Genomic DNA, 12,500 nt, shown 5'->3' on the forward strand with positions numbered 1-12,500 from the left:
CCCTGTGATGCTACTTGAGGCACGACTTTAGTGTTTTCTATTCTCCTTTAACATCTAAAAACTACAAACTTGGGAGAGATACACGGCATGACTGTGCAAGCAAGCATAATCTCTGCACGTGAAAGATTTGTTCCAATGCATGCACTCAAGTCAGGAGACACAGTATACATTAGCTTACACCATTTGTGGATGAATAGAAAATCGGCACAACAAATAAATTACAGGAAGATTGATGGACAGGGTGTAAGTAGAAAGCTACCTGTCAAGTCGAACTCCTTTCTGCCGGGGTCACAGCGATTCCAGGGCAGACTGGACATGAAATGTTTGATCTCCCGTGTTCTCCTGTGCCCAATTACTGCCCGCGTGAACGTGCAGCGTACGTGTGTGCAAAAGTGGATGTGCATGCATGTATGTCCCCGTGCCAGGCGCGTATGTCAGTCAAGCCTTCAGCGGGAAAAGACGTCTGTCCGTCCGTCTCACTCTGTCTGTCCGTACTCCACGATGCCGTTTCGTCATGTTCCCGTCGCTTTGCCCCCCTTTCCCTCCCCACCTATTGATGCTATTAAGCGCGTTTTGTCAGAGAAGCAGCACAAGAATCAACCCGCGAGAGACGCCATCATCCCTGCCTCTCTCTGTCGACCGACTTGTTGTGACGCAGACATAAAACACCGAGATAGAGAGGGAGGGAGATATGGGGGGAACGGGGAGAGAAACACCTTCCCCTCCGTCCAATTGACCCTAAACCGTTTTGACAAGGTGGGATTGTGTTGTCTTTGAGGGGGCGGTGTCTTACAGAAAGCCAGCCAACGCAGCGGAGGGGCCATTGGGACTTACCGTAAGTGGCCAATTAGTAAGTTTAGCCGCCTCATTAATTGGTCCCAGACTCCAGTCAGAGAAGAGCCATAGAGCCTCTAAGTTTAGGAGGCACTCAGCCACGGGTAAAGTTTTAAAAGTTGTCAAGATAGCAGCGGAAATCACGTAATTCTGCGTACATATAGGCTATTGTCTTTATGAACACATCACTTTAATATTATTTTTTGCATTTTGTATTTGTATAGATAAATTGATAAAAGAATGTATTTGTTATAGCCTATACAGCAAATAGGGCGCCATATTTTGCTTTTTGTGCAGATTCAGATTTATTTCTGAAATTTTAAATAGAATAGCAATAGCAGGCTGCAGGCCTATGCCTATTGATGACATATAGGCCTATCTTTTGACAAAAAAAACATTGGCAGACATTCTCTGAAGTTTTTCCACCCAGGCCTATATGTTATGTGACAAGCAGATCATGCCATTGCCATCTATCGGTTATCACCTTTGGTCATTATAAACTTGTGTCAGAGACACCCTTTGAAATCCAAACTTAAAATGAACTCCTACTTGAAACACTTAGTTGACAGACATTATCAATCAATCAAATTAGCTTGAAGTAGTGGATCAATCAACAGTGCATATAGGACTATAGTTTGAGTCAATATGCAGACAAAAAAATGCTGACAAAACCAGACCATCTAGTTGTAATAAAATAATGGTCTACAAATATATATATGGCTATCCTATTATATTATATAACAAACCTGATAGCCCATATAGGCAGGACCTCAGCATAAAGTGAGTGTCAAATCGAGTGGCAACATGAGATTAACATTGTTTAAGCCCGCCAACAACGTAGCCTATAGTTCCCGTAAATAAGATTTAGTCTGGCCCCGCCATCCCCCCGCCAATCCCGTAAATAAATTCTATCACGTAAATAGTTGTTTAATCCATGTTCCGATCGAGTCGATAGCCAACTCCCGTTAGCATTCCAGTGTGAAGTGACACTGAAATTGCACGCGCATCATTCTACAGTATGTGCTGTTTTCAATGGCTTGTATCTCCAAAACGGTGCCATGAATGGTGTTTCTGGTCAAAACAAGGGTTTTCCAACAGCCAATAGCCGGCGCTAAATTACTGAGATAGGACTTTTAATATTGATTGAAACAGCGGAAACAGCAGAATTACAGTACATTTAAAGCACAACTCAATACATGTTTGAGTGTATATGGGCTGTCAAGGCCAGAAAGTCGTTTTTTGCCACTCAGTAGGCATTCCCGCATAACTTCCAGGTATGATGATGATGTCATCGTGCATACCCTCTATAGGCAAGGACTCTGGGGAAAGTCCAAGCCCTCAGAAATGCTGGCCAACGTTGAAGCTGCAACTACCCTATACTGGCCAAAACTGAAACTGCAACACGTTCTGGGATGTTCATGGAGGTGGAAGGATGCTCAGTGACATCATGTGCGTAATATGCATCAACCCTGACCTCAAATTTGAGACAGCTCTTAACTTCCGCTCCCTCGAGACATTGAGTTATAATGGTACTTCCGGGAGTCTTGGGTGCTTCAAACGCCACTGAGCAACTTCCATTGAAATAAATGAATAGAGGGGGGGCAGGGCTGTTGCTCCTCGTCCGTCCTCTATCCTTTATAACTCTATGGCGGTGCCTCGTCACTGATTCAATATGTGGTTGTCCAGAACTGCAGATCTGACTGATATGTCAATATATGGGCATATATGGATATCCAATTGTCCAGAACCACCAATCCAACCAATATGCCCATAGGCATGTCAATATACAGGGTATTGGCTACTAATGACTACTACTCCATATATGGCAATAAACAGGTAGACAGACAGACACAGAGATCTATCTCTATGGGTACAAAAGGGACACAGACAGAAAGTAGTATAAGGCTGAACAAGTATACATAAGGCTGAACAATATATCGATATCGTATCATTATCGAGGTATACGAACATGCGCAATATCAGTATCGCAAAAAGGCAACGGTAATGCAATATCGATTTATCATATCAACATCCCTCTGTTTTAGCCTGTGCCCCTCAGAAAATAAATAACTATGAAATCTTTTTTTTTGTCACTCAAAATTCCCATACATGCATGGGGGAAAGCCCATATTGTGCCCAGGTCTCGTGACATCATGACATCATCAGGGATAATAGTAAATCAGGGATCATATCATAGTAAATGCGACTTGCTGTCGCAATTAAGCCCATATATGGAGATCCCTGATGTCATCAATATTAGTATCAGAACCTGTTCTGACATTCCATATGTTGATCCTTCCCCATCCATCCTTCCTCTTCGATGTCTCCCTTTTGACTGATACCTGTCTATTTAAACTCTAGACGGGCCTGCTCCAAAGTTATTTGTGCAGCCGCACCTGGCAGCCGGTGAAAACTAGAGTTCTCGACAGACCTGAAAAATGTGCCCTCATCAAACCCTGTACACTCAAGATACTGCCACCGCTGCCACCCTGGCTTAGATCTCCATATATGGAGACGCCCTCAGGCGTCTTACTGGTTTATAAATAAATAATGTATTTATTATTATTATTTATTTACTGTTTATTTATTGTGTGGTCATACTCAGGCTACTGCCATAGCTTATTTTCACTCCTCCTGATGCTTGTAATTTCACGTTGTTTGTTTTTTTTGTCTGAGGCTGCATGACTAGTAATAATATTGCTGAGCGGATCAAAATGGCCCCTGGCATAATGCAAATGATGAAGTGTGAATGTCCTACTGGTACCACTAGGTGGTGAGCATGCACTACACCTCCAGTGAAATAAGCCTAATATCTCCATGCTGCACAGGTAGAGAGGTAGGTCCCTTTGGCTGAACATTTCGTAGAAGCAGGTCCTTTTTGAGCGGTGCCTCCGCTGCATTACGCAGCTATGTGTGTCCGTATGTATGCACGGAAAGCTGCAACACGATAACTGTCATTTCTCGACCGTTTCGGACACGGGAAGGCTCGCCGTAACCGGGCCAGCCCCCTGGGCGTGATCCTGGGGTCTGGATGTTCCGGGGACCAGAGCAGAGCACAGTACACTATACAATACGTTACATTATAACAATAAATGTATAGTTGCACCGCTCAGTGTGTGATGATGATGATGTGTCATAAACATGATGCATGACATTATGATTATGATTAGCCTATGATGTGACATGACATGACGTGATGTGACGTGACGTGACGTGACGTGACATGATGTAACCCTTATCCCTAAACTTATTTGCCATTTTTTACTATTTTAAAATTGTTCAAATAGCTGATCTACAAGCTCACAACGTGTAGATGTAGATCGGCTAGTTGAACTATTTTTGAGTGGTACAACCACTCCAAAGAACAGCAATGTACGTGTTCCTATGTGACGTTAATGAGCACGACTATGAGTACCAGTAGGGGCGCTGTTGTGCCAGAAACAGAGAGAGGGATAGTGCTGCACTGTTGCCTGCTAATGAGAGAGAGAGAGAGAGAGAGAGAGAGAGAGAGAGAGGTGGGGGGGGGGGGTAAATAAAAAAATGGCAAATAAGTTTAGGGATAAGGGTTAAGGGTGGCGCAAGATGGAGCCCTATAATTATACTGATGAAACTGCATGGATCGAGGAGTTAGATCATAATATAGGAAGAATATATATTTGAATATATTTGCGCAATATTATACTGTTAAAACCTGGTTAAAACACACGCATGCATGCACGCACGCACACGAACACACGCACGCGCGCATGCACGCACGCACACACGTACGCACACAAAGCCTAATTAATTATTGTTATATGCCTGGTTTTACAAAGCATAATAATAGCGTTATATGAAATTATTTTTATTTAATATTATTATGGGTAATAATAATACTAATCATATCATCCTCATCATCATCAAATTTATTTGTTTTACACTTTTCACTTTGCTGTGGTGACGCGTGACCATAGCATAAGGTGAACAATAAGGAACTGCGTCGTCATTAGAAAGAGAGAGCGAGGTAGCGAGATAGAGAGAGAGAGAGAGAGAGAGAGGGGGGGGGGGGGAGAGAGAGACAGAGAGAGAGAGAGAGAGTTTGCAGCCTCACCAAAGTGCTATCAGCTGATAAAGGTTTGACAGGCGAGCAGGGGACATTGATAGCAAGGGGAAGAGAAGAGAGACGCCCTCGGCTCGTCGTCGGCGTTAGACGGATGTTGGGCGAAAGAGACTCTCCTCTCTCATCTGAAACGGACCAAATGGTTGTCGTGTCTCCTCCTATCGCCAGAAAACAGCAGACATCCAATGCAGTCTGAATTCAGCTGACCACAGTTGCGTACTTGCGTACACAACATCCAGCGAATGTGATTTGGCTATCAGTAAGTTGCATGGAATTACAGCTTGTACATTCATCGTTTGTTTTTAATAATGAGCCAAGCAGCATAACATTTAATAGGGAGTCGGGGACTGCATACATAATTCATTCGTGTATTGTGTTAAACAGGGCAGTTCATTGATCATTACTTGCAAACTTTAACAGTTTAAACGGAATATGTTTTTATCGTATCGGCTACATTGTGGTTGTGACACAATTTTAGGAGTCAGGTCAACATAGCACCACCCAATGGCTGAATGTGTTGAATGGAGAACGGAGCTTGTGATGTGTGACTGCTGTAGCCTAGTTACAGTTTGTGTACACCTCAGCTGTTAGCATACAGGCTGTTGTAGCTTTGGTTAGTCAGAGAGCCAGTGAATAGGAGGTATTATTCACATCTCTGACCACGACCGTTGGTCGTGGTACAAAGCTTCCCAACTTCCCAATTAATGATGCCATTTGTTATTTCATCATGCATAGACGCAACATGAACATAATTAGTTTCCTCAAGTCATGTGATCTTGAATCTGGAGTCTGGTAGACACCAATGTTGGTATGTTACAACTGCTTGTGAGTAGTGTTAGTAAGTGTTGTTTTAACCAGTTTGATGATGATGATGATTACAGAACTGGATATAAGCAGGAACATTGACACATCATCTGGAGGGTCTGATTGTACTTATGTTCAGTTCAGTAAGCAAATGTTGTTGCACAGTTCTGCCCATGGTCAGACATTCTGCACTACATTATTAATGCAAGATCAGGGAAACAAGTAGCAGTTGTTCTCAAATTGGGGTCCAGGGACCCTCAGAATTCCTTGAGGGGTTTTAAAAGGGCCCTTACAGGACTGTAACTCTGCAGTGTACAAATGTATGGACTGGAGGTCCTTGAAATTAATATGTTTGAGAAATGCCATTGTTACAATACAGTCATGCATCATACTGTATGATTACGTCAACTTTATATAGCCATAGCCGGTTGTATCTGCACCCCCTTCTTTATGTATTTCTGGCTCTATCTTTGTCTGCATGTCTGCCTGTTTATCTCTCTCTACTCTTTCTCCCACACACCCTTCCTCTTCCTCTCTGCCTGAATGTTGTGTTTATGTGATGGGTATCTTCAGGGCAATCCGAATAGCAAATAGGGACAAGGAAAAGGGAAACATTGGTTGCCATTCAAATCCTGAGCAGTGTCGGGCCCAGTCCCAGTGAAATGTAAATTCCATACAAATTAAGTGATGGACTGTCGACCTTCTTGCTAACAATATTGTTACATAATAGGAATTTAACCAATAGTAGGCCTGTTAACCAATTAAGCTCTGAGTCCCTGTTTGTGTTGTGAGCTTATTGATAGTTTTTTGAGAAAAGAAATAATACTTTTAAATACATTTTTGGAAAGTTATCGCCTCTAATGACATGCCCAAAATAGGGATGCCAGGTTAAAAGTGGATAGTCCTTTGGTACAAACCAAAGGCATGCAGTAAATTCCATTGATTTAACACTGAATGAAAACTGAAAAGGTATGACTTGTGTGTCCATCACTTTCTCAACACGGCATTGCCATTCTACCTGTTGTAATTTTATCATAATCACATAGTAAGTGCACAATATTATATCTGTACATATGTACTCAGAGGTATAGACAGTATACATAGTTACATACACATGATTATAATAGATGGGTTATGTGCTATACATATTTATATGAGAGATTAGTAGGGTCAGGAATTAACATGGCCTACTTCATACCCCTTCTTTGTAAAATATAATGTTTAACTTGTGTTTATTGATGTCTATCTCTCTTTGTTTCTCTTTGTAGCAGCTGGCACTATGCTCCCCCGAAGTCTGCGAACAGGTGGTTTGGACCTGCCAGGGGTGGAGTCTGGAGATGTGCCTCTCATTGGTTACCGACCATTACAGCCTGACAGAACTTTAAGTGATCAATCAGGAAGAGGGATCGTCAGCAATGAAATGGAAGTTTCACAGGTATTATATACAGTATTTGTTTTTGTTTTCAAACTTTTCATTGAACTTGCACATGCACATGCAATATATCCAACAGTCTGAGAAAGCTGCAAGTGCTTTTTTGGGGAGAGAGTTTGTTTTGCACGTGTGTGTGTCCGTCCGTGTGTGGGTGTGTGTGTGTCCGTCGGTCAGTCGGTCCGTCTGTGTACAGCTAATCTCCAGCACCGTTAACCCGGTCATTGCCATTTATTTTTGCAGGATTGGCCCCTTTTGAACAAAAAGCCTCAAATCATGAAAGCAGCGTGCAATTTACGTGAAATCTTTCACAGATTTTCCTACTAGGCTGAGGAATATATCCCACACTTTTCATATTGGCCTGTTATAGCGCCACCAACAGGTGGATTTTTGCAAAACACATTTTTGGAACAAAATGCCTCAAATCATCCAAGGAGTAAGAAGAAATGGCACCCTTTTCACATTGGCCTATTATAGCGCCACCAGGAGGCCACAACCTGACCTGCTCTGGTGGAGACCTGTGTCCCCCGAGGGGCACTTTATCTGTTTTTTCTTTGTTTCTTTTTGAGGGGCGCTAGCCAGCCCTATGTCCAGCTTTGAGGGTTTGTGTAAACACAAACATTGTCCTAACACAAACATTGGATGCATGGACAGTGTTGAGTGTTTGTCCTAACACAAACATTGAATGCCATTGACAATGAATGGACAGTTTTGAGTGTTTGTGCAAACACAAACATTGAAGACAAAAGTGAGGACGCAAATTGTATTTGGCCGGAATGATGGCACGGTTGTGAGTTTTTATATTGCACTTAACATTAGGCATTTTGATTTTCAGTATGTGCATACTAGGATTATTGTGAATTACATTTTTCCGAGGGCTAATAGCAATGTTCATATGCTGCTACAATGTGGCCATTGCAAAGTATTAGAAGGGGCTTCCTTGTGTAGAAACAGGGCATAACTTCCAGTTTCTTGAGTAAACAGCAGATGTGGTTGGTTGGATTTCATCAAACCCCAGGGGCATACTGGTTGACTGAAAGGGTAAGAAAGAAGAATGGTGTAGTATGTAGTATGGTACTGACACAGGACAGTGGAAACCTGCTCAGATATTCATCTTAAACTTCAATTGCGTAAGGTCATTTACCTTTTTCAATACAAGAATGTTCAAGGTGACCATCAGTTGTCAGACAATTCAAAAGTAAGGAAAAGGCTGCATGTGCTTTGGTAATAAGTTGTCATTGTTATAGCAACTTGTTATAGCTTTGTTGAATGCTTGATTCTGATTGGTCAATCGCTGAATTCAGCGGTGTGTTATTTCTTGATAATGAGCATCAGAGCACCTGCTGCTCTGCTTGGATTTTGCTCTGTATCCAACATACAGCCATGCAAACAAACAAACAATGTCAATTACAAAACGTTGCTCAAGAATGATTTTGAAAACATTTGAAGCGAGAAATAGTGCAGTGTGACACCGAAAATGTATTCTATTTGAGCAACACTCACTTCCTTGTTTTCCGACTGTGCTGCAGCTGGGCAGCTTCTGAACTTTAATCCTCCATTCTGTCCACACTAATCACACACATTTTCACTGAGCTGATGCATCTTCAACACACACGACTTTTGGCCCTTTGCTCTCACTTGACAACAATTGTGCATGATCTGCTTCTTGGCTTTGGTTTTTGACACACAGCTTCAAGAAACTCCCTGGAGGCTAAAAAAAGACATTGCATTGACTCAACATTCAAGCTGAGCTGACTTCCTTCTTGCTCAGACCACATGATAATAACTATTGGGCCTCATGGTAAATAATATACATACTGGTCAGCAGGTCGATTATTTGAACACCTGCTCCCCTGGCCACAGAGTGCACACAGTATACCGTATCATAGGCAATCCCCAATGACTGTCTGTCAGGCGGAATCCAATACAGCAACTTGTTGATTATTTAATGAGGGGAAACGTTATACTTTGTCATAATAGTTATACTTTGTCATAATAGTTATACTTTGTCACTCATAATACGAAGAGTTTATTGTCAGACAGTGAGATACACAGTCCTACAATTTAGGCATACAGTATGCAAAAACAAAAAACATGGTAATACATCAAATTAGAGATGCACCGATAATATAGAAATGATTGGCCGATACCAATGTTTAGAATAACAATTTAGCAGATAGCCGATACTAATGGTGATATATGTTTAATTAGTTTTCGTTATTTTTAATTCCCCCTTATTTACAGCTTGGTAGACTGCAGATAACCAACACAACAACATAGTCAACGCAAAATGCATGCTTATCAACAACAGATAAAATATCGGCTACAATACACGATGGTGTTGTACACCGTAAATAGCAGATCTGCAAGCTCATAGTGTGTCCCTGTGTCACAGTGCAACTTTTTTGCACTGTGACATGATGTGCAACCAAGTATAACTCAAGCTTTACATAATTACATTACCACGAGGGCATACATTATCTGTAATCGGTAATGCACTGAACACCAAACCTTGACAGTTTGGTTTGATTGAATTTAAGATTCATACAGTATTGTTTCCTACAGTATATTACTATATTGTAGAACTTTCCTCTAGAACACCACATGTTCTTACTTGACAGAGGGTAAATAGGGGGCATGAATTATTTGGTACATATATAATGTGTGAGAAGAGCCAAGAGAAAGATAGGAAGGAAGCTGTAGGGGTTAAGGAACTAAAAACAAAACAAAAAAACAATGGGCATCTTTCATTTATGACCCTCGTTCGGAGGTTAGACTTGTGTAAGATTGAAAACAATGATGGGTTCAGCTGGGTGAATGCATAATTGTTTGTTCCAAGGTTTGCTATGTCTTGGAAGTATGACGACATGTGGGCTTACATAAAAGGAAGGGGAGTCGGGGACTGAAAAGAGTTGTTGTTTGCAACAGTCTGGTGGCGAAAGTGGAAAACGGTGTAAAGAAGGGACGGCAACGGCTCAGGAGGCAGAGTGGCCGATTCGGAATCTGAAGGTTCCTGGTTTGATATACGGCAGCCCACTTAGCGTGTCCTTGCAACAAGACACCAATGAGCAAGATGGTACATCTCATGGTTGCCTTTGCCATGTGTGTGTGTGTGTGTGTGTGTGTGTGTGTGTGTGTGTGTGTGTGTGTGTTTGTGTGTGCGTGCGTGCGTGTGTGCGTGCGTGCGTGCGTGCGTGCGTGCGTGAATGGTTAAATGTAATGCACATTGTGAAGTACTTTGGATAAAAGCATCAACATTTACTCTTAAGACAGGGGCAATGATGGGGCTATGTCCTGCTATGTTTTCTCGTGCCCTCCACTAGTCAAAGTGCACATTCAGGAAAGGCATGGCTGTGAGTTGTGATGGAAGGAGAGGGGAAGAAAAATAGCATCGCAACACGACAGCACGTCCTGCTTCCTGTGTTTGTCTCCACTTATTATGTACTTCCTGTATTGGGGGCTGTGGATGGAATGGAATTATGAAGAAAAGGAAAGCATTGAGTCATGAAAGAAGTTCCATGTGTTGTGGGGAACATAAACAAATCAATGGTTAAACTTGTCCACAATGGTGCAAGTGTGGAAAAGTATAAGGAATTATCTTCTTGGCTTTTCTTTTTGTTGGATCACGTTCACAGGAGCTATAAAGTAGACGATGGTTGGAAATTCTCTTATCATGATTTTTCTCACGGAAGAGCCCTTAACCCGCAGTACAGTAGCCTAGATCATGATCCTTATCTTCTGCCCTTTGAGGTACTGTAGCTGAACTACAAATTGCAGATTGTTTGGCAAATGTTTCTACATCAAAAAGCTTTCTCCGACCCAGATTGGAATGCGACATCAATGCATGTTCTAGTGAGTATGCAGTAGTAGTTGATGAGGGATTCAATACACCTGAATATCTGATAATGGTGGTATGGATTCAGAAATAGCTTAGGGCCTTAGGCCTATGTTATTTTCAATGTATTTTGGTAATTTTATAAATTTTATGGCATTTGACAGCCTGAGGTGCTTGATTGAAAGTGCCATATGAGCCAAGAAAAAACAACACATCTGGCTGTGAGTGTGTGTGTGTGTGGGGGGGGGGGGGGGGGGTACTGGGGTTCACCAGGTTTGCTCTCATTTCAAAGTGAGAAAGAACATTAGGGCGGTGGAATTCAGTGCTGAATATGAATAAGTTATAATTACCGGTATACCCATTTTTACAATTCTATATTGAATATTGTGTGTCTAGCTAGCTAGGTCTTTGCGACCTATCAATTTTCAGTAGTTGTGCCTCAGCCGTGAGCAGTGTTGGGAAATATTACTCAAGAGAATATGTTACTTATTACATTACTTCTTAACAAAAGTAGAAATATTGTTGATTGAATATTGATTACTTTTCTTTTAAAACTGAATCCAATTGTTTGTTGAATAATAATAATAATAAAATTAAATAAAAATGTTTTCAAACAGTAGCCAACAAATCCTGAGTATACGTAATATGTGCTATTTTTGTGAATAGGAATAAGTGAATAGGTATAATATTACTGTTTTGGCAGAGTAATACCTTACACTACTCGTTACTGGGCAAAGTAATACTATTACAGTAATATATTACTAGTGACTTGTTACTGCATACCCAACACTGGCTCTGAGGTAGAGAACAGGGTTTGCCCCCCACAGCAGTATCCTCTTGGATTCATGAATAGAAGGTGCACAGGGAATTCCATGGCAATGCCAGTAGTTGAATATTGAACGCATGGACAGACCTATTTTTTCACGTCCATCCGTTTGTAAGTCTCAACCGTGTGAATGTGAGATCACAGGAAAGATAAACGGATTAGATTATTATTATTATTATTAATAGTTATTATAATTCTTATTATAATTATTATTATTATTATTATGTTGTTGTTGTTGTTGTTGTTGTACTGTACATTGTCATTGTTGGCACAGTCTGCGGAGCATGCCACACCAACATGTTGCTGCTTGTAGGATACATGATTGAGTGACCAATACACCCTCTTGAATCTTTAGTCCTGACAATAAAAAGTATTCTGTTCCTGCTTGAAGCTTCTGACAACTTAGTATAATAGTTAGTATATAAAATACAGATTTGAGTACACTTTTACATAACTTCTGTTGGTGTAAACCTAACCTAACACAAGCTAAAAACAAAATACTTGCCTGTGCCAGGGGATATGAGATAGCTAACATGCTAATAAGCTAATCCTCCTCCCACACACAATTGTGAAAGTCTCCACCTGCGTGCAAACATGGCTTCCCTCTGCAGTGTCATTAGCTCCTTAAACAAACAAACGGCTTTATTAGTTCACTCAATGTTTATAATGCCTA

The 12,500-nt window shown here is 41.3% G+C and overlaps 2 protein-coding genes across 3 annotated transcripts in view; one reads left to right on the forward strand and one right to left on the reverse strand.

The window, feature by feature from the left end:
* Nucleotides 1-613, reverse strand: part of phf1 (PHD finger protein 1) — a 19,376-nt gene extending 18,763 nt beyond the window's left edge. For both annotated transcript variants that reach the window (XM_083760876.1, XM_083760875.1), the window contains exon 1: nt 260-613. The gene's annotated coding sequence lies outside the window, so the exon portion shown is untranslated. The remainder of the gene's footprint in view (nt 1-259) is intronic.
* Nucleotides 614-4,916: 4,303 nt separating this feature from the next.
* rgl2 (ral guanine nucleotide dissociation stimulator-like 2) overlaps nt 4,917-12,500 on the forward strand; it is a 24,599-nt gene continuing 17,015 nt past the window's right edge. Inside the window, exons 1-2 of the mRNA XM_083761603.1 lie at nt 4,917-5,192; nt 7,006-7,172. Of these exons, the coding sequence (XP_083617729.1) occupies nt 7,017-7,172 (156 nt within the window). The 5' untranslated portion in view covers nt 4,917-5,192; nt 7,006-7,016. The remainder of the gene's footprint in view (nt 5,193-7,005; nt 7,173-12,500) is intronic.

The sequence above is a fragment of the Protomyctophum parallelum genome, assembly GCF_964188405.1.
Source record: "Protomyctophum parallelum genome assembly, chromosome: 3".
NCBI lineage: Eukaryota > Metazoa > Chordata > Actinopteri > Myctophiformes > Myctophidae > Protomyctophum > Protomyctophum parallelum.